The sequence below is a fragment of the Gambusia affinis genome, linkage group LG15, assembly GCF_019740435.1.
Source record: "Gambusia affinis linkage group LG15, SWU_Gaff_1.0, whole genome shotgun sequence".
NCBI classification, from domain to species: Eukaryota; Metazoa; Chordata; class Actinopteri; order Cyprinodontiformes; family Poeciliidae; genus Gambusia; species Gambusia affinis.
Window position 1 is genome coordinate 23890623 of NC_057882.1, and position 26136 is coordinate 23916758.

The following is a 26136-nucleotide window of genomic DNA, read 5'->3' on the forward strand; positions in this document are numbered from 1 at the left end:
TCGGTTTCAAAAACACCTGCATCAACACAGGGCCATTTTCAGAAGTGTTATCAACAAAGCACTATTTTTACATGTCGACGGCATTAAACATGAAGTGCGCACACAGCGCAAACCCCCACATGTAGTTAGCTGTGAACACAAAAGAGAACTAGAACGCCGCACAACAAAGTGCAAGTCGAGTCTTTGGTGCGGAGTTATGATCCAGCCAAGCTTTCAATACATGCTGCATTAGATTATAAATTTAATACACTACAAGAGGAACGTGTCATCTGCCATTGTTGTTGTGTATGTCATGTTTGGGGTTATAGGTTAAAATTAGAAATTACATCAAATATTTCCGCAGGAGAGGAGTTTTCGCTGATCATATGAATATGCAAAAGGGAAATTTTTCCTCTGGAATCCATTTTAAAAAATATTTAAGGTCCCCTTATATGGATGTGAGACACAGATGGTTAAAAAGTTTTGTTTTAGAACAAAATGTTCCCAGGTGGTCAGAGCCAGACAGGCTAACTTTTACTCGCTGCTCTTCAAAATGCTGAGACAGGAGGACTTTGCCTTTAAGAATGACAGATATTTGTCAATCTGTGAGTCAGAAAAAAAAAACCTAAATGTTTTACATATTGAGACTCACAGCTTAGACTGGGATAGTTTATGCAATTAAGGAGCAGGAAAAAAGCTACACTTTCTTTCCGGAAATAAAATGACAGCAGTTAAAATATATTTTACTTGTTTGTAGTAGATTCTGTGAAACATGAATATTTTTACTTTAGAATACGCTGTAGGAATTCCCTGCTGGCATATTTCTAGTCAGCACAATGATTAAAAGGCTGAAAAGATCTTGAACTGTGGTAAATGGAGCATAGCCTGAAGATTAGTAATAGAGGGGAAAAAAATCTATAATGATGACATTTAAATAGTCTAGGAAGTGGATTCTCAAAGAAAATCCCACATTAAAAGGTATTTTGCTTTATGCAAACTGTTTGCTTTAGTCTATGCTTTCCTCCACCTCTGGCAATAATCTTATTTGTGTTTAGTTCTTTTGAAAGCAACTTTAAGCTCTTCTTTGATGGAACCAGACTGGCAGGTTTAAATTATTATTAAATTGTTATTTTAGAGCTTAGTGACATGTCACCAAATCCACTGCAACATTACTCTTCTTGTTATTTGTGTGGTATCACCAACAGAAGCTCTGGAAATGTACACATTATATTTTTTATTTTCACATATGTCCTGCACATACAAACCTCCCCTGTTCAGTCTTTGACTATAAGTGTTGTAGCTGTGGAGAATACAGAGAAAGGGAAAGTAAGGAGGAGCTTTTACTGTAAATGGGCCCCATTCCAGCGGGGCCAAAGTCTGTACCCGACCGCAGCTTTCTCAGACTTTTCTAAATCTTCCCAAAGCTTCTCAGCCAAACTTCATTTCACCCTGTCTTTTTATTTACATCCTTTAAGTTTTAACAAAACTTTACTTTTATGAGACTTTACTCTGTTTCTTCAGAGAGTAAAGGTTTGCGTGCTTTGCTTTCATATCGTTTACCAACCTGATTTAACGTTCCTATTATTCTCAAGCTGCTGAACAGAACTGCTTAGCTTTAAATTCCTGACAAGCGTCTGGTTTGTCGCATATGGGTCACCTATTTCCACTCAGAAAATGCAGAGGAAGCCGTAATACCTTATAGAAAAAGATGAGGCAAGAAAACAGTAAGTGTTCCAGAAAGGCTGCAGTTAGCGTCTCAGAACAGATGGGGGGAAAAAGCAAAGATCCAATGACAATATCTTGTGTAAAGCAATACTTTCATTAGCAAATTGCAAGCTTTTAAGAACCTGTTGTAATGTTGTAATGGTGGAGACCACTTTCCACCTTCTCAGTTTGTGTTCAGTCAGTGGGTAAACATTCTCCGTGTCTCTTTTGCAGAGTCAGGTAGTTTCAGACAGAGTGGAAAAAACCCAGAGGTATTTTACTGACAGCCTGTGAGAAACTGGTCAAAGTGCTTCGATGCAAAGGAATGGGACTTCAAAAGTTCATTTGTAGTATAAATAAATCAAGTGTTCTATAAAACTTTATTTTTACAGCACTTTCCTAATAAATTGGTGTAACACAAGGTGCTTTACATAGATTCAAAAAGTAAACGAAAACATAAATTATCTAGGTTTTTGAATTTATTACATTTTTTACATCATGCCCTACATTATAGATCAATTTTCAGTTACTTCAATTGATGAATTTGAAACATTTCCCGCAATGTCTCACAAGTGATAAAATTGAGAACATTTTAGATCTTTTTGTTTCAACTAACCAATAGAAAATTATGTGTTGAATATTCTCAATAAAACATTAACAATATCCTGTACGTTGTACAGGAAATGCAAAAATATTTGCCCTCTCTGTAAGGCCATGACAGTAACACACGAGGACAATAGGAAGAAATTCCTGTGCATTCTTTCTGTTTGTAATGTTTTCCTGCTAGGTCAAGACATAATCTGAATTTTCTGTGATGTTAAAATAAGCCAAATCTAACAATAGATTATTTTATTTTAACAGTGGCTGCATTACGGAAAAATGAATTTTTCCTTCAGTTATCAAGGTGCTCAGTGTATCGAACAAACTGTGTGCTTCAGTGTCTCCAGTCCCCTCAGCTAAATTGAATGTTTGCATGTAGACATTTCACAATCGGTCTGATTAACCCAGTGTGTTATTTGCATGCAAAGGTTAATTGTAGCATATGTGGGAAACTAAATTAGCCTCTGGTTTATGAAAGTGTAAACAGTCATTTGTGGTGCTGATATTGTGCTTTGACAATTTCCTTACACTGTAATAGTACTAACTTTATTCTACTCATGCTAATATTTTATATTATATAATGTTTTAATATAAATGTGCACTGTAACAATATCTCAACATTGTTTGCAATGCCATGTTTGTTGAATGTTTTTTCCAGGTGTCAGGAATACACACTTTTTTTTGCCAATTATATATTCAGCCTGTCAGAAAGAGTCATATTACTGTGGATGCAGCTGACACACATGATGGCTCCCAACACACTAAAACTCACAGACAAGATGAGAGAATTCAACTTATCGTCATCACATGATTAGACGGTGTCACCGCTACCACAGGATTTTTTTTTTTTATTGTGCATATTGTTTTTGGGTACTTTTAAAGCGCTGCTCAACTATATTTATTGAAGATAAACAACTAGGAGACTTTTCTCCATGATTAGCTGCAGGAAGTTGTGAATTTTGCTTTTTTATAAGAAATGCTTTGGCAAGATGATTAAATTGTCGCTTTGGTAGAAGAAGATCAAATGTTCATTGGAATTAAGATGATATCTTTATTTCAATAAAAATGTTTCCAGCGTTATTACTTAAAAAAAATTATTCCAAATTGCAACTTTCCTTAAATAACACCATTAGGTGTCTGAGCCATTGTTCTATCATTTAACAAGGAGTCGTTGTGCTTGTGTCTTTTACCTAGAAAAGCACAAGCTGGCTTTAGCTTGCTTTGATTTTATGTCTGTTTTTGTTGTTGGATGATGAATGTTCTTAATGCACTGCATTGAGTTCGCTCTGCTTTCGCTCTTTAAGTGAGTGAAACTCTGACTGTGATGGTGTGAGGGTTTGCTCTAATGACTGCCGTTCCCCCTCCACCACACTTTGCTCCTCACTACATGGTACATCAGCCTTTCAGCTCTTAATTACAGCCGACACTCTGCCTATTTTCTCAATCTGCTCTCTTTCCTTTCTCTTGTATTTAGTGCTATCTCACCACTGAATCATCAGTCTTTCCTGTCTGTTTATCCTCATCTTGCAGCAGCAGAGCAGCAAATGGTGTTTGTCAGAGTACGCCAGCTCGTCTTTTTGTTTATTAGAACATATTTGTGATGAATAACATGTTAGTTTAGAAATTAAGATGGCCATAAGTTGTTTTTTTACTTCAAACGCTGGGTCTAAATTGGAGTTTTAAAGCAACAAGTGTAAATTGTAAAATACGATTGTGCCGTAACCATCAATCATCAGTGTATATTTAAGCCACATAATCCTCATAGTCTTAATTCGAGACCTCATGAATTAAGTTAAAAGCCTGAAACAAAATAAATTAAAGTTCAAAAGATGCATTTAACTTAGACAACTTGTTTTCTGCTGCTGTGAAGTTTCAGGCCTTTGTTTCCTCTGTGTCTTTGGGTAAAATCTGGTTGTCTCATTGTTGAAATGCAACATAATGGTGAGTTTGATATAATCCTTAGAATTTCATGCAGTTTGTGTTCCAAGATGCAGCCTGGTTTATTGACTGCTCATTTAGTTTATGGCCCTGAGCAGAAAAAAACAAGCAAGGGATCTTAAAAGGCTTCTTTATGTTTTCTCAACGGGGCCTTTTTCTTGCACACTCGGGAAGAGGAATGATGGTGGGGAGAGGCTGTTTATTTGTTCTCTGCTTCTATTTTTAAAATGAAATGGGCTTTATTTGTTTAACCTGATTATTTGTTAAGCATATCTTAAGATATATTTAGTCCTTAGACAGAAAAGAAAGAAAAGCATCTAAATAAAGTAGATCTGTTACAGTTTAAAGAGTAGAGATTTCCGCTAGTGACTAAACCATGTTTTGATCTATTATGTTCATGAATATGTTAAATTTTAATACCATGCTATTTTCTGATTTAAAAAGTAAAATAAATAAAAAAATCGCATTCTGAATCCAGAAAATAAAGTATGAGATATTTACAACATCTTTTTTTGGCACAGAATGAATTACGCCATATTTAAATTCAGTAAGACTGAATTGCTTTCTATTGTTTGTATGATGATGATTTTATTTCTAATGATTTCTATGTGTTGTTGAAAAATAGTTGGAAAAAACAGCGGCTGTCAACTTTGGTTGCTCTTAGTGACACTGGATAACATTGAGGAGGTGATGGAGGTTAAAGGTTAAAGGAGTGTGGAGTAGACCTGGCTGACACTAACAATTATTTTGGATTTTCAATTAATCTGATGAATTTTGAATATTTGAGAAAACAGAATTTTTTTGCAAAAATGTTCATATATTTGAAACATTTTGCATACCACAAAATGAAAAACAAACATTTTTTATGATGAATTATGAATTATATCTAGTGCTTTCTCAGTAAAAAAAAAAGAAGCTCACATAATAAATGTAATTTTCTATTAATATAATTTTAATCACCTTTTAGATAGTGTAATAAAAGAGCCTGTCACTTTAAATGATTGTTAACACCATGTTTTATTCAAGAACTTTTCTACTCAAACTTAAATTTGTAGAAGTTGAGATTCTCCAAAAATAAGTTAACAATTAATTTAGAATACTACAATGTCTGGAAATGAACACAAGCTGGCACAGCATCAAGCAGTCCAGTGCAGGAAAAACAGCAGACTGAAAACCTGGCCTCCCAGTGCATTCACAGTTCAAATTTCTATTTATTGGCGCCTTGAAGTACTGCTCTACTTTAAACCATCTTTAAAAATCATTCATAATGGGGCTCATTGGAGAGTAGTCAGATGCTTTTCACCATGTTTGTTTTGAAAGATTAGCACAGAGAGAGCTAGCCGACCACTGTGGCTGAAATTAAAGGCACAGACACACAAATACCTCTGCAGCCTGCTGGGGCGGGACTCTGCACTCACAGCAGTTTTGATAAAAATGCTTTAAGTTTGGGAAGGACAAGAAAGAAAATAACCAACAGGAAATCCTTAAACTTGTGTCAACAATTTATTGTGATAATAATAAATAAAAAGTCTTATGATAAATTTATCACAATAAATGTTAAACAATATTATAACTGCACACCCCTTTGTAGGTATAGTGACACTATAGGTGAAGATGTTTTAAAGAGCAATGGGACCTTTTTTCCAGTGAAAGTTAATGAAGTGAAAATCTCACTGAGAAATTATTGTTTTCCACAAAATCATCAGTATTATTATTAGTGGCAAACCTGACACTTATGCTCCTGAGAAACAATTTTGTAATCATGGTTTCCTCTTTCCTGGGAAAATTTAGGGATCCTATCTCATTTCTTCAATGAAGGAAAAATGAGAGAACATGGCATTCAGGTCAGCTAAACTTGTGTGGAAATTGAGAAAAAACAAAACCTTATCATGATTTGCTCATATCTGCGGTGTGAGCAATATTTAATGACAGCTTAAACTGTGACATTTAAGGCTGGAGGAAGACGTTTATCACAACACACAGTGAGCAAGATTATTCTCCAAACTGCACGGCTAGAGAACTACAGGAATTATTTTACCATCAGATTATGATACTGCAACTCAACATGAATTAAGTTCAACACTTTTGCTCACTCTTGTCACTCATCTAATAATTGTAGAGGACAATGGAGCTCTGTCCTTTCTTTCCTTATATTTTTTGCTGAAGACTAGACAAGATATACAAGTATGATTGATTAGACGTTGTGGAAGGCACATTAAGGTATATTTAGTAAGATTTAGCACTGAAGCACAGAGGTAGTTTTAATGTCATTCTTTTTGAAGAAGGGTAAATCATTTGAACTAATGATTCTGCCAGATGGCTTTTATTTTTTTTTATGTTTGGGAAGAGGTAGGCAGCTGCATTCTGGAAAAATGTGAATACCAACTAAAATAACAGAGTAGTAATCGTGTGCATAAACCTCCATGTGTTGTTGTTTAACAGCACTTTAGTTGTAAAGTAGAAGTTTAAAAAAAAAATAGTTTCCATTTCGCAAGCGGTTTTGTTATACGTCAGCTTTTTGCTTCTGTAAATCCTGGAGGAGTTGTCAAGAATGCAGCAAAACACAAACAGTGTCATTGACTAGGAGGCAAACTGGGTGTAGTTTGAAGAAATTTACGGAAAGAATGTAATGATTATTCTGAATTCCCTGGTGTAAATTCATTTCTTGTTTATGCTAAAGAAAAAGCAGATTTTATGTAGCATAAAAGTAGGGCTACCACTCCCCAAGCCCTTGCTGTGCAGTCAGTGTGTGCTGAAGAAAAATAATTCTCCTAGAAGTTGCCCTCTGTTGAAAGAAGGATTAGGCTGTCTGTCTGAAAATATTTGCATTTGCCTGAAAAAACAAAACCAAACAACTCTTACAGGCCTGGCCTGGATACTTCCCTCCACTCAGGTGACACAGTTTTTATTGCATGTTTGCAACAATCCAAGACAGTTACTGTGTGGGAGAGTAAAATAAATGGCATACAGCATATTATTTATGAGGGCAGAATATTATTTAGTTTATTAAATAATTAATTAATAATCAGCTTCTTATTTACCCAATGTTACATTACAAAATACTGTGAATGTATGGTTTTCTGTGTAATATGGTATATGCAATTTACTGCTTACCAACTCTAACTAAAGTAAAAAAAAAATCTGGTTTTTCATCAAGACTTACACCACCATGTAGAACTGTTAAAGAGGGAATATTTCTATATCTTCTATAAAAAAATATTACTAGCTAGCTTTGAATTTGAAAAAAAAATATTTTGAAAATAAGAATGTCATGTTGTGCAAGTGTGGTATCATAAACCCTCGTTTAATTTGGATAATTGTCATGAGTTGGTAAAAAAAGGAAAATAGTTCCATTAGGACATGAAATGTTGCTCTCAAAGTCTTAGAAACGTGATAATAAATAGAAATGCTCAGAAATGTCAGTTGGTGGCCTTGATTCCCTAACTAGTCAAGAACTTACATTTTGGAGAACGGATTGTAAGTTAAAATGGGCTGAAATTGGTTTTTGTGGGTCAAAGTTATGCAAACTGTATATCTGGAATTGACAACAAAATTGGTGCGTATGTAATAATTATTCTTGTAGGAATAAATAATATCCATGCTAAGGTAGATACATTGCTGCTGCTTTTAAATAAAATTGAGTTTTTAATCACTTACTCATTAAACTACATTGTTCTTTTTTTGCCTAAAACTGTTTTACTGCCCCTGAGACAGACTGGCGACCTGTCCAGGGTGACCCCGCCTCTCGCCCAGAACGTAGCTGGGGATTGGCACCAGCAACCCTCCCGACCCCATTAGGGACAAACGGTGAATAGAAAATGGATGGATGGATGGATGGATGGATGGATGTTTTACTGCTTAGTTTGACTAAATTTCATCAGCAAGAAAACAAGCTCAGAAGGTGGAGTTCAGGATACCTTTTTTAAAACATAAATATATTTTACATGTTTACATTTTTTAAAAATATTCCCATAATTGGCCAACCACACACCACACTTTACTCAAGTTATTCTATGTCAGAAAATAACACTGAGAAGAAAATCTAATCACCATGTAAATATGAAAGTGAGGAAAAAAAGAAATGTCCTAGATGTCCTGATGCTTCCCAATCAGAATGAAGCCCCAGAACAGGAAGCCTGAATCTCCTTAGCAACACATGTTGACCCAAAATGAAAAGACCTCAGGAGCGGTGAGATCTGATGGGCTCCAAATTCTGCAGACTGGAGCTCCTGTGGAGATTAAGGGAGAAGTAAATGTTCACACTCGTGTGTTTGTGTCACGGCCGAGTTAATACATGCATCCTCTCTGGAGCCCACCACTGATGCATTTGTTTGAAGAGATGCTGCTTTATTGTGGTTGATCCATTAATGTTGACCTGTGGTGAAAAGTGCTGGTTTCACCACTAATGGTTTTGTTTACCTCCATTAAATCAGTCCAGCAGATGCTGGGTTTTTTATTTCTTTTTTTTTGCCACACAGTTCCTGAGATGAAACAAAAACAGTGTGGCGATGCATTGCCTATATGCTCATTTTGATTTTTCATTTCTAAACTGCATATGTTACAGTTCCAATTAAGCCTTTTATCTCTAAACATATAAACTAATTCATTTATTTTTTGCATACATCCATCTCTGGTGCTCTAATATTAAATTCATGTTTTACTCTATCACTCCAAGCATAAACTCTGTTGAGTTTAGAGCTGATGCATCCACAGTGTCTGTGGATATCTAGATCACAATAACGGGAGCAAATCGTCAGTTCACCTAAGTGAAACTCTTCCCCTCCCCACCCAGAGCCCAAGCTCACCACTGCGTGGATCATATTCCAGCGGGGTTCCCATAGGAAGCAGTCATGTTAGGAGAGGAGGCGTTTTGGCCTGCACTGCTCCGTTCTGTTGTCAGAACTGACCGAACTTGGCTCGTTTTCTCTCTTTTTGTTGCGCCTGCCTCTGCTGGATCAGCTTTTATTGCTTCATCCTGTTCTTCTGTTATTTTTATCTTAACTCCCTCATCTATCTTCAAAGTCTTCTAAGAAAACGTCCCAACTGTGAGCACGGTTTATGAAATTTTATGATTTGTGAAATCATGTGAAAATATTTTTACAATCTCATATTTATCTCATCTAGTCACATATTACTTTTGTGACGTACATATTTCTTTAGTCTCATTTAGTTTTCACCTGAGGCAGGAATGGGTAAAAAAATTACAAGTGGAATTTTATTGTATTTCACCTTGTTAATGATTGCCTTCTTTCATCATATGTGCCGCTTTACGGGCAGAGCGTGTGGTTGAAAGTGAAGTGACAGACTCAGACTTTATATCTGGCAAAGGAATCTAGCAAGAGAAAAATTGAAACTTAAAGGCTGCTAAGATCAACACAGAAAGCAACAAAAGAATCTCTCCCTTTAGTTCTTCTGTTGTAAGTTTTCTAACCGGTTTACTTCAGTCTAAGAAAAGGCAGTGCTCATCAGAGGCCGCTGTGACAGTCGAACAAACATTGCATCAGGCTTCTAATTATTGAACAATATTTAACTATGTGTGGTAACAATGCCTGAGACTGCACAGTTTTGTGTGTTGTGTATTGGACCTGAGTGGAATCAAATGGAATACAGGACTAATAATTTACATAATAAGAAATGGGCCTACTTAGATCTTAACAGTATGAGGAAGGATTCACAATAAGATGACATGTTATTGGGTTAAAACATAGCGGACATTATTCTTTAGACACAAGAAATAGCCTTCAATTTAAATAAGACGTCTGGTTTTCCACTGCGTAGTATAATGTATGACATAAGGTGTTTTTAGTTGAAATAGAAAATTGCTGCAAAAATATTGAAAATCACAACTGATTTTAAAGTGTGTACTATATGTTTTATTGTTATTTTGATCTGGTTGTATTAACTAAAGCAAAAACAAGTTATAGCACTTTGGTAATTCCTGCTCTTCCTCTGCTGTGTTTTGCTTGACGGCTAACTCTGCAGGATTCTGTGGATTTATATGGACCAAAACATGAAATATATTTGGTGTTCCAAGATGAACCACTTTTTTGATGCCTGATGAGGAATGCATATAAACATTTTAGTGAAATCCCTTGCATCTAAAATCCTTTATTTTATTTAACTATGATCTAATGTCAACCTTTTGAATGCTCTGTCAATTCCTTCATGAAGTTGAACCAATTTGGCAACATTTTATTTCTCACCGTCACTTAAAAGCTCAGATAATATGTTTTATTAAAAGTCAAAGAAATCCCTGGTTTGTGTAAATCTGAACTGTTTCTTGATTCTCGCTCTCATTCAGCAGCCTTTGCACCCACACGATTGGCCTCTTGCCCTTGCATGATTCTCTCTTTGTCAGCAGAATTCAGTTTGCATCTTCAACGCCATTAATCTTTTTGCAGACAGACATGGTGGGCGTATGTAAATGTAACCCTCCATTCGTGAGCCAAAGCTTTCACTGCTGCCGCTGTTTTAGACGTTCCTCTGAACTCTTGCCCACTTGCTCCAACAGCTTGTCTTGCATCGTCTACTTTGCAGCAGCCACAAAGGGCGGTATAGGTGTAGTTTTTTTTAGTTTTTTTTATTAAGATGATTGTAAAGTCCATCAAAAAAAGGTTGCATGCTGTCCACACACTGAACTCAGACGTTGTAACAGCACAGAAGAAACGGAGAGATGCTAAAGGCTGTAATGTAATCGTCTACTGAACAACAGGAGTCACTGTCATCTATTCAGCTGATGCCAATGGTAATTTTATTGTGGTTGCTTTCCTCACTCAGAGGCTAAAGCGTATTCTCATGAGCTGCCACTCGGATGCATATCAGATTAGCAGAGTTTATGGTCTTCAGCAACAGTGTGCTGACATTTAAGATTTGATCAGGTGCTTTAATTCTGTTTCAAAAATAGAGAGACGTAGGAGTCAAGTGAAAGAAATCTCACTCTCTTCCCTTTTCATTTTGTTTACTTTATTAATCCCAGATGGCAGACATCCAAGTTATTATTTGGTTGAAATATGTCTTGTCATATGAGTATTTGTGGTCGTTTAAAATTATATCAATGTTTAGAAACGCATCAGTTTTACAATTGGCCTTGACTTTGCAGTCTTTGTTTTTTTCAAAAGGTCATGAATTTTAATTCTCAGAACAATTTATTTATGATCAATCAAGGATAGTTGCACTTAATTTAACATGGATTGAATCTAAGCTGTCTATAGAAGGTAGTTATTGAACCAATAATTAATTTTATTAATGAAACTAAAGTTTAATAATTTAGATAAACATAACACAAAATAAAGCAAAGCTAATAAGCCAGTAAAGCTAAGTAATGAATATGCTCTGCTGTTTATATCCTACAGACTCTTAGATGCTGAAAGGAAAAGTTTCATAAGCAGGAAAATGAACGTTCAGAATATTGTCAAAGCTAATAAGAAATCTACTGTTTATTATGGATTTGTTTATTTTCCGAATAATCCTGAGGTAAAATATGAAATACCTTCATTCATCAGACTGGAAAAAGAAAAAAAAGAAAGAAGAATCTTAAGTCCCAGAACCACGTTCCATCTGTTACATTTCAACTGCAGAACCACCAGGAACGTAATTAGAAGATTATTCTGATGACGTTTCCTTACATCATCAGATGTGCTTTATGTTCTCCACAGACTTCCATTTTTGCAGAGGTGGTTCTGCTAGCTTCACATCTCTCTCTCAGCTGAAGAAGTTCTCACATCTTCTGTTCTAACAGGGAAGTTGTTTGCCAGGTTTTCACTTGGACTATGTAATTTTTTACACTCAATAGCTCATCGATTCAGGTTTGGATCCTCAGTTACAAACATCTTGAGAGAGCTCTTAGGTTTGGCCATTCATGACTCCTTGGTAATAAGGTACCCTTTGTGGGTCATCAGTTGGGACTGAATCATCTTCCACAGAGTCATTAAATTGCCTTCTAATTACTGATAGAGTTTAGCTGGTGCTTTTTTTGCAACTCAATTTCTTTATATGCTCAATGCCTTTTTTATGGTGTCATTCTGTTTTTACCCATTGGTGAATTTACAAATTTGTATGCATGAACTAGATGAATTGTTCTCTGGTCAAAATGTCAAAGTTGAAGTAACCGATTGTGAAAATGTTACACATAGTTTTGACATTTTTTTTCTTTTCCTGCTACTCAAGTTCCGTTATTTTTGGCACAGTTTTTATTTAATCATGATCATTTCACACCTTTAAATTGTGAAAATGTTTAAGCTGCAAGGGTCATCACTTGAAAGGTTAAATTCTAACAATTTAAGTTTTTATGAGAATGATAGATATTTATGCAGTTGCGGTAAAACACAACCACACGCTGTGTATTTGCTGTAGATTTGCTGTAATTCAGCAACAGAGAATCGGTCATACAAACCGCCATTGTCTTATAAACACTGTAATTATTACTGCCCTGTAATGATGCTAACACAATTATGAAAATACTAGTGGAAATAGTGCAGTTTAATTAATCAGGAATTGGGTGAGAATTAAATGGTTTTCTTTTTAAAATGAAAGTGGGAAAGAAAAAGTGGGTGAAAAGGGAAGAAAGGATGTTTCTTCTGCGTAATTTGTGGGGGCTAAAGCATTTAAAGTCCTAAATGAAAGCTAATTACATAAGAGGAACAGGGGAAATGGGAGCTCTGCACCCTCAGGGCGCTGGCCATCTATCTGATTTAAGACACACAATGTGCCAGCACCAAATCGAATCTGCTGGGAGCAATTGAAGGTTCCCTGCGCCACACACACAAGCACACGCATGCATTTCCTTACGTCAAGATAAGGTGAATAATACAGACATTACTGCAGCATGTTCTCGTTTCTGAGCAGACTTTAAGATAAAATAAAACAAGTAATCAATGTTCTTAGACTAAGTTTTTGTTCAATTATTTCAGGTAAAAATTTAATCTAAAATTGTTTGAAATCAACCCTTTTAGGTTATTTTAGCCCTAAAATACTGTTTAATGACTGTAACACTGTGGTGTCTTTGGTATATTTCCAAATTAAAAATATTTTTCCACACAGTAAATGTCCATTCCCTTAAATTTGGGCAGAAAGTTATTGCAGCCAAAGTCCAACAAAAAACAGTCAAAGAATTCCCTGGGAAATGCTGATGAACTACACAAGTTTGCAAAAACATCCGTCTTCCTGGAAGCAACTGTAAAGAAATGAGGGATGACACCAGTCTTCTGCCCCAGATTTTGTGCTTTTTATTAGACACCATCTAAATAACCAGAAGATCAATGTTTTGTAATCAGTGTATGGAGCAAATTCTCTGAACCACAACTCCAAAATAGTTAACAGTGTTTTTGCAAATTTTCAGTCCTAGAGAGTTTGCCAAAGAGTTGGGGGAGGGGAGTGAAGCTGAAATACTCTCTACATGCCTGCAACTTCAACTTCATGTATTACTAAAACAAAGATGATGTTGGACAAAATAAGTTAAGCTTAATAGTTTTTTTTTAAATCTAGCTTTAATTGATGGAAAAAAACAACAGATCTGATTTAAGAAAAATAAACTTCTAGGTCTATACTGTGTAAACTAAAGGAGCCATAAAATGTTCCCTAACTAAAATCACTGTGGCAGAACTGATCATTTATATTTTCCACTGTACATATTTAGTTAAAGAGATATAAACTCGATTCGCTCCCTCTGGTCTAAAGCATGTGGCCCAGTTTCCTGTATTGCTCCACATTCCAGTTGAGCAGAACTTTGCTCCAGGGATCTAACATGTGACCCCATGTAGCCTAAACATAACCATTCTCAGGGTCGATCAGTAGATGTTTTGTGGAGCTGCTTCTGACTGTTAACCTTTGTTCTTAGTGCTATTTTGTACATTGAAGTTGTAGGAAAAAAGAAGACTATGTACTTTTTGCACACTTTGTAATTGATCTGTTTCCTTGTGTGCTAATCATTTCTGCTAATGTCTTTTGGTTGAGCTTTGTGCAGAAATTATCTGAAAAACTTTTACCAAAGTCAGTGTTTGAAATATATCCAAATGATTTAAATTTAACTTACTAAATTTCAGCAGATCGCCTGAACAGCTACAGTTGAAATATGGTTTTCTGTTCTTCTTCTTTATGGGATTCAACATTAATTGTAGCAACATATCCACTTTATTGCTGGACAAACTATATTAGTGAACTTTAGTGAACTGCTGTATTCCTGTCTGCCACAACATTCTGCAGCTAGTAGGTCTCTCACTTTTTCGTCTTCTGTTTCCCATAAGAGCTAATTTAAAATCACCCCTTCTTAGCCCTCTGAATGATTGTAATGTGTAATATGTTACCCCATATTTGTTACATGTTTGCACCATATCGTGTTGCCATGGTGTATTTTTAGTCCTTTGCTACGTTGTTGTAGCAGAGAGGAAAACGATGCTGAAAAGAAAGCGACAGAGTGAAAGCTTGCGCCCAGTTCACCGACGAGCCTCAGTGGAAATTTGCCCTAATGAGTTATCATTGTTGCCGCTTGGTTAATGATTCTTCATAGGCTTGCGCCTGTTGCTGGTGTGTATTTTCGAGCACAAGAAGATGAGAACGAGTAGTGGGATGGCACAACTGTCACTTGACGCAGTAGAGGAAGTCAACGCGCTTCCTTGAATTACTAGTTTTTCTTTTTTGAGGGTGACTCACACATGTTGACCTTCATGAGCTCACAATGAGGCTGTGGACAGTTTGCTGCATATGTCAGAGCAGTTTGAATGAATTATGTTTTCAGTATTATTCAGTTCTTTTGCAAAATGAAAACATAATTTTCTGTAGTCCTTGTAAATTGTCATTTTTGATTTGATTTGGATTTTCCTGCCAATTATTATCTATTTTAAGTCCATTCATCCACCCAGGCTTCCTCCCAGAAAAAAGAGGTTTTGCACTGACAGCAGGGTGGAGATGTAGACACGCTGATATTCTGACGGGTGGGCGTTTGAGTGTCATGCTTAGGAATAAGAAAAGAGGAAAAGACCGAGCTGTTATGCAATTGCAAATGGTTTGCAATGTCAGTTTTCATATCTGCACTAAGAAAAACCCAAATCAACAAACAAACTTGAATGCATGTGCATGCAAGTCTCCCCATTAGTGTCACATACTCTCTTATCTCCCGGTAGGTGAGTTGGATAATCTCATGACTCGCCTGACCTCTTCCAAACTGCCTGCTGGCACTGACAGTGGATTGGCCAAGAGGCCTGGGTGGGGGTGGGGATGGGAGGCGTCTGCTCCAGCAGCAGTAATGCCCATGTTATATAATCGTAGCAGATGAGGCGGGATACGAGGGGGAAGAGGAAGGAAAGGGGGGAGGACTTTTAAACAGAAGAGGAATGAGGAGATTTGTCTTGAAATGAAACTTGTTCAGATAGAGAAAGTGAGGAATATAAAAGACAGGAAGGAGATTCTACAATAGAAACTAAAACTTGCACCATATTTAAACTAATTGCATAGCTAATCAAATTTTTGTCAAGGGTGTCTTTTAAAAGAGTTGTATATAAATAAAGCTTTACAAAGTTTTAAAAACAAGGAAGCATTTAAACAACACAGGAAATGCTAATCTGGTCTGTTGCTTTGTTTTAAACTGCATACTTTTATAAAGGAATTCAATACAAAATGTATTCAGTGTAGACATAGTTTGGGACATAATATTTTTTTGTTATAAACCAAACTTTTAAACAAGTTTCTAACCACCTTTAGCCCTGATTTAATAGAAGCACATAAAAATTATTTAGACTAAAAATTTTACAATAGTTTCCATTCAATGATTGGGCCTAACAATTAATTCTGGACTATGTGCCCACCATAAGTGGTCAACATGCAGCTTCTGTAAATTGCAATGTGTGGCAGAACCGTATGCTTTCATTCAGTTGAATAATAAGCGATGTTTTGATCTAAAACATTATCGTAACAGAATGAACTAATCTGAGTGACGAAAGTTTTTTTTAAGCCATTGTGGCATCAAAGTGTGGAACAAGTTTTGGGCTAAAATAGAGTTGATGCTTTCATGCCGTTGTTTGTGTTTTTAGTTCTGATAGCTTCAGCATTAGGATGATATTACTGGAGCTGCTCTGTCACCAACTCTCTGCTGGACCAGAGGACATCCACCTGCAGATATTACATGAGTAATACTACAGTTAAACTGCAGATCTGCATGTAAATCATCTAAAAAATGTAGAATACAACAGAGCGAGGAAACGTTTACTGGCAGAGGCATTTTGGGTAGCAAAATGACGTGTCAAAGATCTGGCTGCCTGGGTGTGGGAAAATAAATGTGTGTGTGTTTATATGTGTGTATCTTAAAGACGTTACCAGCCCTAGTTTAGTACCAGAGGCACCACTGGGAAAACCCCTACTGTACACGAATAACAAGAACCATGTTTTGCAAAATGTGCAGATGTGAGCAAACAAGAGAACACTTTTAATAAACAAACAATATTTCAGCAAACAATATTATTTGCAAAAAATAAATTAATGCATCTTATAAGCAATCCATCCATCCATCCATCCATTTTCTTTACACCCTTCTTCCCTAAATGGGGTCGGGATCTTATAAGCAATTGAGATGGAAATATTGGTTCTACACACATAAAACAAAGATTTTGGTTTTATCTGTTTATTCAAATTTGGTTTATTACTTTTGGCTGTAAACATGAGCAGATATTCAAAACAGAATATATTCTGATGTAAAAATAAAAATAAATAAATATTCTATCATTTTATCTCTTATTTATTTGAGACTTTTTCTATTTTTACTTTATATTACTCACACATTTATTACACATACTTAAAACAGCATGTAAACAACAGTCGTTGAAAATACGACAAAAAAGCAATATATATATTTTTATGCTTTTGTTTGAACCAATGCATTTCGCTTGCAGAGTAGCTGTTATTTTGCTGCGGTGATGGCTCCATGCTTTTTGTTTGAAACAAAAATCTGAAGCTTTGATCTTGTTGTAAGGAAAAGAAAAAAACTTGGCTTGCATTGGTTCCCACTGTAATAACTGCTACAGTAAATGATTCTCCAGTGACATAACAGGTCAGCCCAGTTCTGTCTCTCAATAGTTTCTGCAGAAACCTTGTTTGTCACGCCGTGTCATTGAGGGCAGGCAGATTTTTCAAACATATAATTATATAATTATCTAATCATATGAATTCTGGAATTTTTTGGGGATTTTTTTTTTATTCAAATTGAATTTTAATCCTGAATTGAATTGGCGTTATTAAGTAATAAATGATACTCTTAAGGAATTGTTTGACTTAAAATGAGTCATAGCTGCAACATTTATGGACAACATGCTCTCTATTTTAGTCTGATTTAAATGGCTTGGGGCCAACAAAAGTAGAGTATAGTTATAACCAAGGGTAATGTGATATACCTTACTTGCATTCAAAGAGCATCTCATTTCACTGGCATTTTTGGCTCACAAATAAATGAGGTATTTCTGTCTGAGGGTTAGATTCTCAAAGACTGGCGTTGTTTGTGACTTGCAATTTGGGTGAAATATTTGCTGCCCCTTTAAATGATGTAAAAGCCGATTTGTAGGAATAAATTGTCTTTTAGTGATTTCAATGACAGTGGTTTGTTAAGATAAAAAGATGAACAAAGCTGGTAACAATGTAATTTTTCAGCACACATAGTGAGCCCATGATCACTCTGACATAGCAGTCAAATGGAGGAAAGAAATAAATGGTAACACAGTGTTTGAGTTTTCAGGTCTCAAAGGAAGAAAAGGTAATTGCGGTGGAAAAACAATAAAACACAGCTGTCCTCTTCTGTTCCTGCAAAAATCTATCACTGTGTGAGTGCACTTACTAGATTTTTCCATATGTTTTTTTTTTATTATTATTATTACAAAATCACTTTCCAGTTTTCCTGTTAATCAGTAAACATCGGCTCGGTGTCTGTGTATCACAGTTCAGACTTGCGCAGCAGTTTTGCTGAGCTTTGGTGCATTATGGTCCCATTTCTAATGAGGTTTGAATCGGTTTTAAATAGTTCAGAGACACAGTTGATGCCTCAGTGGTGAATGGAGCGTATGAGCAAGGTCTTTTATAAATGTTTAATTCAACACTGCCCTGTGGTTATTTTATGACCAGGTTTTTAGTCACTAGACTGAAGCAAATAAAATTATGTAACTTCTCTATTTAGTCATCGAATGCATTTTAAAATTATAAAGCCAAAACTGGGGCATCATATTGAAACCAAACATAGCAAATTCAAAGTAATTTCCGCCACTTAGTTTGCTTGAATTGTTGGTGGTTTCATTTGATCTATTTCATTCTTTCTATTGTTTTGCAGTTTCGAAGTACTCCAGAGGGAGCCCTCATGGGGCAACAGCCACTCAATAATTAGGCTTCATAGCATCTTCAGTTTAATCCGACCAAAGCTGTCAATAATGTGACTGTGATGTAACAAGAGTACATCACAGTGGAATGGAGGTTAAGAGGATGTTTTTTTCTATAAACTCCATACTTCTCTACTGATGATCCATTGTTACAACCAGCATGTTTCAGAAGGCAGCAGCTAAGATTCATGATGTGCAAAGACGGTTTCTAAGCATTTACTGTGTAGCATTAAATCATTTAATTGAATGAGGCCACGCCTTACCGCAGAGGGTAGTTGCACGAATAAAAACATTTGTTATTTGCATCAGATGCACTGATTAACTAAAGCAACTAAACTTCAATAAAATCAAAAGACTGAAATCAGTTTTCTTGTTGTAATGCTGCATCTGGGGAACATTACATGGAGCATGTTTACAGACCAAGTTTTCCATCTCCTCAGATTCCAGTTCAGTGAAGCATCCATTAAGCCAGTCTAGTCCATGAAGGTCCACAGATCCAAAGGTTCAGCAGAGCTTCAGAGTCAAAAATATCTGCCTTTCTTGTTTCAGATTGGTTTATTTTATGCTACAGACATACATAAAGTAGTGCAATATTTTCTGAAACCTCCTTGGGTTTTTTTCCTTCTAGCTCTAGGTATGTAGAGATTGACATGCTTTGCCTCATTTTTTTTACAGAACAGCTCTACCTCATTGAGGTCAGACGAATAGCATCACTGAACAGCAAATTTCAGGTTTTGTACCAGATTAAGCTGTACTGAAGCTGAATTGATCTTCTACAGGGTGTCACATTTCTTTGAATCTTTGAATTATTAATTAATTTCCCAATATTTTTTCTTCTGTTGTAAATGTGCCCTTGCTGTATAGTCTCACTTATGTCTGTGTGAGTCTGTGTGTTTCCACGTTTCTGTCACTTTGCTGCTCAACTTAAAATCATCTCTTCAGTGACGTTCTCTGACAAACCTCCAAGGCCACCACAGAGCCACTGTATTTAATACTGGGATTAGATTACATATAGGTGGACTGCGTTTACTTCTGAAGCCAATTAGTTAGCTCATAGAGGGATCTGAGTAAAGGAAGCAATGCAAAACACCACGTGCAAATACCTGACTATTTTAGGGATTAGCAGCAATTTCTTGGTCCCATAAATAAAACTGGGACGATGTTTAACAAAAACTGATATTTCTTTCCATCTTGTTGCCTTTTGTGCATGTTTTCTGGAGGGGAGAGGTTGGCGGTGTGTTTTTTGTTTGTGCATGTGACACTGTGGTGTGTTTTCTTTAAACAGAGAAGCAGTGTCAGCAATGTGGTTGTTTTTTCATTGTGTCTGAAGGGTAGAGAGGTATATATGTATATATGTAAATATTGGTTATCCTCCATAATAGTAATAGATATGGGTCCGAATCTTTAGATCAGTGCATCCCTTGTAAAACTATGTAAAAAAAAACCAAAATGTATATTTTTTCTTCCATTTATACCCTATTTTAATATGGTCTGTCACACAACATCTCAGTAATGTGTAAAGAAGTTTGTGGTGAAACACTGTGAAACATTTATTGATTTTTATTAAATATACATAAATTTGATTCAAATCGATATTGAACGAGTTGTGATGTTGTGGCAGATTCTAGTTAGTGAAAATATGTGTTAAATTTGACCCAGATTCTTAATGAGACTGTTAGCTACAATCCAGACAGAACAAGCAGGTACAGGTTGTGGTTTTAAAAGTTTCAATATAGGCCGCATTTAGTCATTTATGTTCCTAGTCATACAGCTGTTTACGTGTGAGGGTGAGATTAAACCTAAACACTATGTTCTGGGTTATTATGAGCGTCAATCATTTTCTCTCCAGACCACTAAAATAAACAAACAACTCATCTATATTCCTTTTTTTTCTGGTTAAGGTACTGCTGTCTTTCTGAAGTTAGATCATGTCATCTATAAACTAGAATTGTTTACTCCTGATGTGCCACCTCCTCTTAGAGACTCTGTCAAAAAGCTCCCTGCTCTCCCTTCCCCACTTTGTTTCTGCCATTTGTAAAACAGTGTGGTTGACTGTCTTACTGGAGGTTGACAAAATCTCAGCATTTGCATTTCTATTGCTGTGGAAGTTTGTGTCATTATATCTGGTCTTCATGTGCCAGGAGAAATCTTTCCCACTGATACAACATGGACAAACATTTTTAACTGGATGCCTTCCAAGATCCACTATTTCTACTCTGTTTTGTTACATTCTGGTTTACACAAGCAGGTATCGTCTTTCCAAAGGCTGTAAAATCCATTGTGGTGGTTTGAAAAAGGATCAGAGTTCAGTGTTTGAAAAAAGTATTCCTTGAACTGTTCTGTCAAGTTCAACCAAAGGCTTAAATGTATTTTATTCAGACTTTATGTTAGTTTGTTATTAAGTAGTTAAGGAGGAAAAATTAGAAATGTTTTTCAGAAACTTTTTTTTTTTACAATTAAAATCTGGTTACACCTGCCAATCTGCTTCACTATGGGTCTGGTTTGCTGTTGTATGTTTTCCATTTCCTGATGGTGGATCAAACTGGGCTCCATAAGATGTTCGAAGCTTGAAATAACCTAACCTGACCTTACCTTAAACTTACCTCTGCTTAAACCTATCCACATCTTCATCCTTGCATCCCTGATGTGTTCCTTAGTCTTATTTTTTCTGATGTTCACTATAAATAAATTTCTTTCACACGAAAGCTGTGATTATATTGCAGTGAAATAACATACAGATGAAATCTGTTTGGAGGACATTTAGGGGTATCAGAGTAGAAGGGGCTGAATACAAACTGCATGCCACTCTTCTCAGATTTTTATTTGCAAAACATTTTGAACACCATGACATTGTTTTCTACTACACATGACTTGTTAAGTAGAAACTACTTTGCATTGGTACTCTATCATAGGATCCTAGTGAAAAACACTGAAGTGTTTGCTTACAATGTGACGAAACGCTCAAAAGTTCAACGGGTATCAATCCCTCCACTTGTTTCTATATTTGTACATATAGACCTACTTTTTTGTCGGAAGCAAGCTTAGCAAAATGGTTGCTTCATAATTTTAATTTGCATTCTCTCCTGTGTGCTACAACACAATAGAGGAGAGTTTGTTTAATTCGGTCAAATTCTTGCCATAATCCTGCTGCGCCTGCTGCTGCTGCTACTGTAGCTACAATTCACTGTTTGTGGTGACTTAGGTTTTATGATGTGTGGTAGAAGTTATGGTAACTTCAATTATTACCAAAGAGAGAATGACGACCGCAAGTGTACACACAGCAGGATTTAACAAGGGTTTAATAGGCATTATAATAAAATTGCAGGCATGGCCAGAGATTTGGAGCTTAGCTTGTGCACAAAAACACTGTTGCTGGAGATAAGCTGCACACTGTTCAGCTTATTTGCTTTCATATTAATGAAAACAGAAGCTGTAAGCTAGTCAAAATAAGAACTCTATTAATTATGTCACATAATGAGTCATTTCTTTCTCTCCACCAAATAAAAAGGAAATAAAAAACATAATTGTGCTTCTATTTTTTTTTTCCATTTCTTTGTCTTTTGAGAAAATAATTAAAATGATGCCTTTCTTTCTGTTTTTTCTTTGGACGCCAGACCTATCAGAAGGACTTTTACGTCTCCTAGCAACAATACAACATGCCACTTTTTATGCCTGTAAATCAGGCTTCTGCAGGCTATAATTTTCCTGAAAACTAGCATATTTTTATGCATAGCACACATTCTGAGCGTGTTTTTTTTAACCCCACCCTCTTCTCGGCTTTTCTTCCAGCTCATCAGCCAGAGCAGGAGAGAACAGCAGCACTGCCGTGACAGGCCAGTCCAAGCCCGGTGGGCAAGCCCATAAGATCTGTCTGGTGTGCTCGGATGAGGCATCAGGATGCCATTACGGGGTGGTGACCTGTGGCAGCTGCAAAGTGTTCTTCAAAAGGGCCGTTGAAGGTTAGTCTTAGATACCTACCACACACTGATCACACTTCACTGATTTCTCTCAGTCGTGACTCACTTTTTGGAAACAGTTACGATTTTCCTCCATAAATCACAAGTTGTCTTTTTCTGAAAATATGAGACTTTAACACCAAGCTATAGTCATGTATTTTTTTGCATGTCCCTTTGATAAACATACAGCGCATATTTGAAGGATTCGACTGTTAACAGTTTTATCACATCTGCACTGTTTTTGTTTCTGCAAATGTCAGTGTTAACTTTGGCAAACTGGCAGGTAGATTGTTTTACTCCTGTATGTGCAATTTTGTTATTTAAAATTCTAGTTCTGGCCTCCTTTTTCTTTCCTATTGTCATTGCAGAGATCCACAGGTCATTTTAAAAAATCATCAGAAATCTACTAATTAAAAGACAATTAAATAATCTAACCTATATAATCAAATTTGACTAATGGGATTGTCTAGGGGTGGAACGGTTCACAAAATCTATATTTGGTTAACATCGCTATGATCACGACTTCAATTCACCTTTTTGTATTTTGTTAAGCTTTCTGATTTGGTAAAAAGATTTAAAGAATGTTAAATTCATGCTATTTTGCCCAGTTTTAACAATAGTTGAGGATGTTCTTCACAAAGATTCCTGTTATTTGCTCCACGTGGTGTAATTAACAACTTATCGACCATTCCTCATTAGGTAACAAAAATTTGGACATTTTAAACTGTGGCAAAGCAGAATATCTCACAGCAAATTTAGTATAAGCTAGCTGAACGCCATAGGAATTTGCTAACATGAGCATCATATCCTGTGTTTCTGCAATAGCTGAATATATTTCTCAGCTTTGGCGTAAGGTTGCAGTTTTGCTCCACTTAAAGTGTTTGACAAATAGTTTCATTCACAAAGACAGAGAAGCTGAAGATTAATTTTTTATTGCTATGATGCAGCAACAATAGGACAACTGAGTAGGAATGGTCCCAGCAGCAGGGCAGCATGATGATTAGATGAGCAGATACTGTAGCACAAATGGGACACCAGAGATGGATTATCATTTAGTCTGACGGTGTAGATCCACTTCATTCTATTTGAAATGGAGTTGCTGCTGTTGTTTCCACATAACATGAGCCTGCAAACACATGTTGTTTTTTATTTTTAGTTAATACGCTGACCTGTTTGGTACAGATTTCACTCAAACTGAAAATGAACCGTTCCATCCTCCGTATTACGCTGCAGTAGACTAAATGGATTCTTATTCTCCTTGTCACAAGAACCTCTAATATCATCTTGTCGAGTTTTTATTTTTCTAGATGATCTTTGTTTTGCAGTCATAAAAATATATTGAGAACAAAAGGAATGCAGCTGACAGGCGATAAACATCTGTTGGGTCTATTGCTTTTTTCTGAATTACTCCGTGTTCTTTCCTGTGCTTTTACTGTTTCTGTCTTTTTACAAGCTGTCCCTGTAGATGTGGTGTTACCTTCTGGATGTTTTGTTCCTCACAATTGATCATTGCTTGCACTCATCAACAATTGGCTTGCAAAGCCTTGGTGAATAATAAATAAGCTAGTCCCTTAATTCTTATTGATCCAATGCTGACGCAGTGCCCACTGCAAAGCGATGACCCTCACTAATCCTTTTCTCCCTGGTTAAGAGATTGTGGCCTTGTCCTGCTTTCACTCTGTTTCAGTTGCTTCCTCTGTCTGCTTCCACTGTAACTGCAAATACCATTGCTGGTGAACAAACTTGCTTTCACAAATCATTGCTCCTTATTTTACATGTTTGTCTGGCTTCTGCAGGTTCCGAGTATACATGTTAATGCAAAAGATACTGAAAACTGGCACATGGGACATTGCTGTCACAAAACTGTTAAATATGGTTCGTTTCAGATTTATGGTTTAGATTTTTTTGTCATTAACAGTACTCAAGAACTCGATGACTAAAATATGTTTTCATGATGCTTAAAAAGTAATAATAAATGTTGGCACATTATTTCAGGTCATGTTTAAAAACAAAGCAAAAACTGCAGAGTCTCAAGGAAGTCAGAGACTCGGCCTGCCAGAGTACAACCCATTCTTTGAATGAGTGTAGACTCAGAAGAGAATGTGCCAAATCTGAAAGTGTACCTATGTAGATCAGCCCTTATTATAAAATAAAATATAAAGTAGCTACAGGAACAGCTGAGTGAAAATGCACTTAAAGTAAGCTGGGTCTTAAAATGGCAACTCCCTATTCATCCAGTAATTCTTCCAGAAGAATGAGGTAAAACGACTGCTACTTAATTACTGCAAAATTCCTCAGATGATTGCAAACCATGCCTCACAAAACACTCAGGGATGGGTCTGAATGCCTAAAAGGCACTAGAAGGGTGGATCTGAAACCATACAGTCAGTGAAAACTCTTAGTTTAGTTTTATTTGTCAGAATGAAGGATCATATCAAATCAATAGGGCACCTGACAAAATGTGTTGGTAAAATAAGATAAAATCATGTAGGTTTTTAACAGCTTACACCATAGCAAAAGAAAAAAAAAAGAAAATGCAAAAAGATTCATTTAGCATTTTCAATATTGTCACTAATTTAAAAAAGCACAGCTGTTTATTTTCCTAAATCCATAGAGCTGTCCATATATTTTTTCCATTCTTAAATAGGTTTTGTCATTCTGCTATAAACTACCTTCTGCCAATTGTGTAGCGAACAGCAAACAGAAATGGAGAGATAATAATTATTTTTCATTTCAAGATTTAAAGGTTCCAGTTATTAGTGATTTTTAAAGTCTATGACAGTTTGATCATTAAAGTACAACATTTTGCACTTTAGCAGGATTTGATAGTTGAATATTCTTTGTGTCTTCAAATATGAACATTGAATATGAGATTATTTTTACGGTACTAGAAATTGCATGATTGTTTTTTTTATTTTTTTTGCTTTGCCTGCTTTTATGATGTCGTGCTGGTGTAACCACCGATGGGGCAGAACTGAACTGTCACTTTATTTTGAAAATAACTGCCAATAGTAGCACTGAGAAAGTTATGTGTGTCATTTTTGTTTTTCTCCCCCTTGTCTGTTCTCTGCTCATCATCTCTATGGTGAAGGATGGAGAGCACGGCAAAACACAGATGGTAAATAAATGCACTTTTAAACTGCATTAATAATAGTAATCATTGTAATTGTGATTATGATGAAAATTGTGTCACTTCTGATTTGCTCATGTCCCTGCATTTCTTCAGCACTAAAATGTTAGCAGTCTGCCTACATATCCACACAAGCCTCTGCTGCCCACTGTCTCTGAATGCATGCAGATTTCTGACTTGATGATTCAAATGAGCGTTGGTTGCTTTTGAATGATTATTGTGCTTTTTGGTTTCATCTTGCTCTACTTCACCTCTTCTTCCTGATTAGCCTGGGATCTCAGAGTTGATGTTACAACCACCCTCCATTTCACTTAAACATCTGCTGTTGACCCACTTTATCTCTGGAGATCTGTCTCTGTGCTGCTCAGGTGTTTATAAAGGCTCATATTACAGAATGTAATGGTAGGACTTTTGAGATATTGTTCAAAACGTTTCTGGGTCATTTTATTCCTATTTGGATTTGTTTACTTAGTTTTTAGTTATT

The 26136-nt window shown here is 36.1% G+C and overlaps 1 protein-coding gene across 3 annotated transcripts in view; it reads left to right on the forward strand.

The window, feature by feature from the left end:
• The window catches only part of LOC122844535 (glucocorticoid receptor-like), a 63326-nt gene that overhangs the window by 17774 nt on the left and 19416 nt on the right, over positions 1-26136 (forward strand). For 2 of the 3 annotated variants that reach the window (XM_044140114.1, XM_044140116.1), the window contains 2 exons: positions 22356-22525; positions 25614-25640. In XM_044140114.1, coding sequence (XP_043996049.1) covers positions 22356-22525; positions 25614-25640 — 197 coding nt within the window. The remainder of the gene's footprint in view (positions 1-22355; positions 22526-25613; positions 25641-26136) is intronic. The other variant, XM_044140115.1, reaches the window with a different exon arrangement.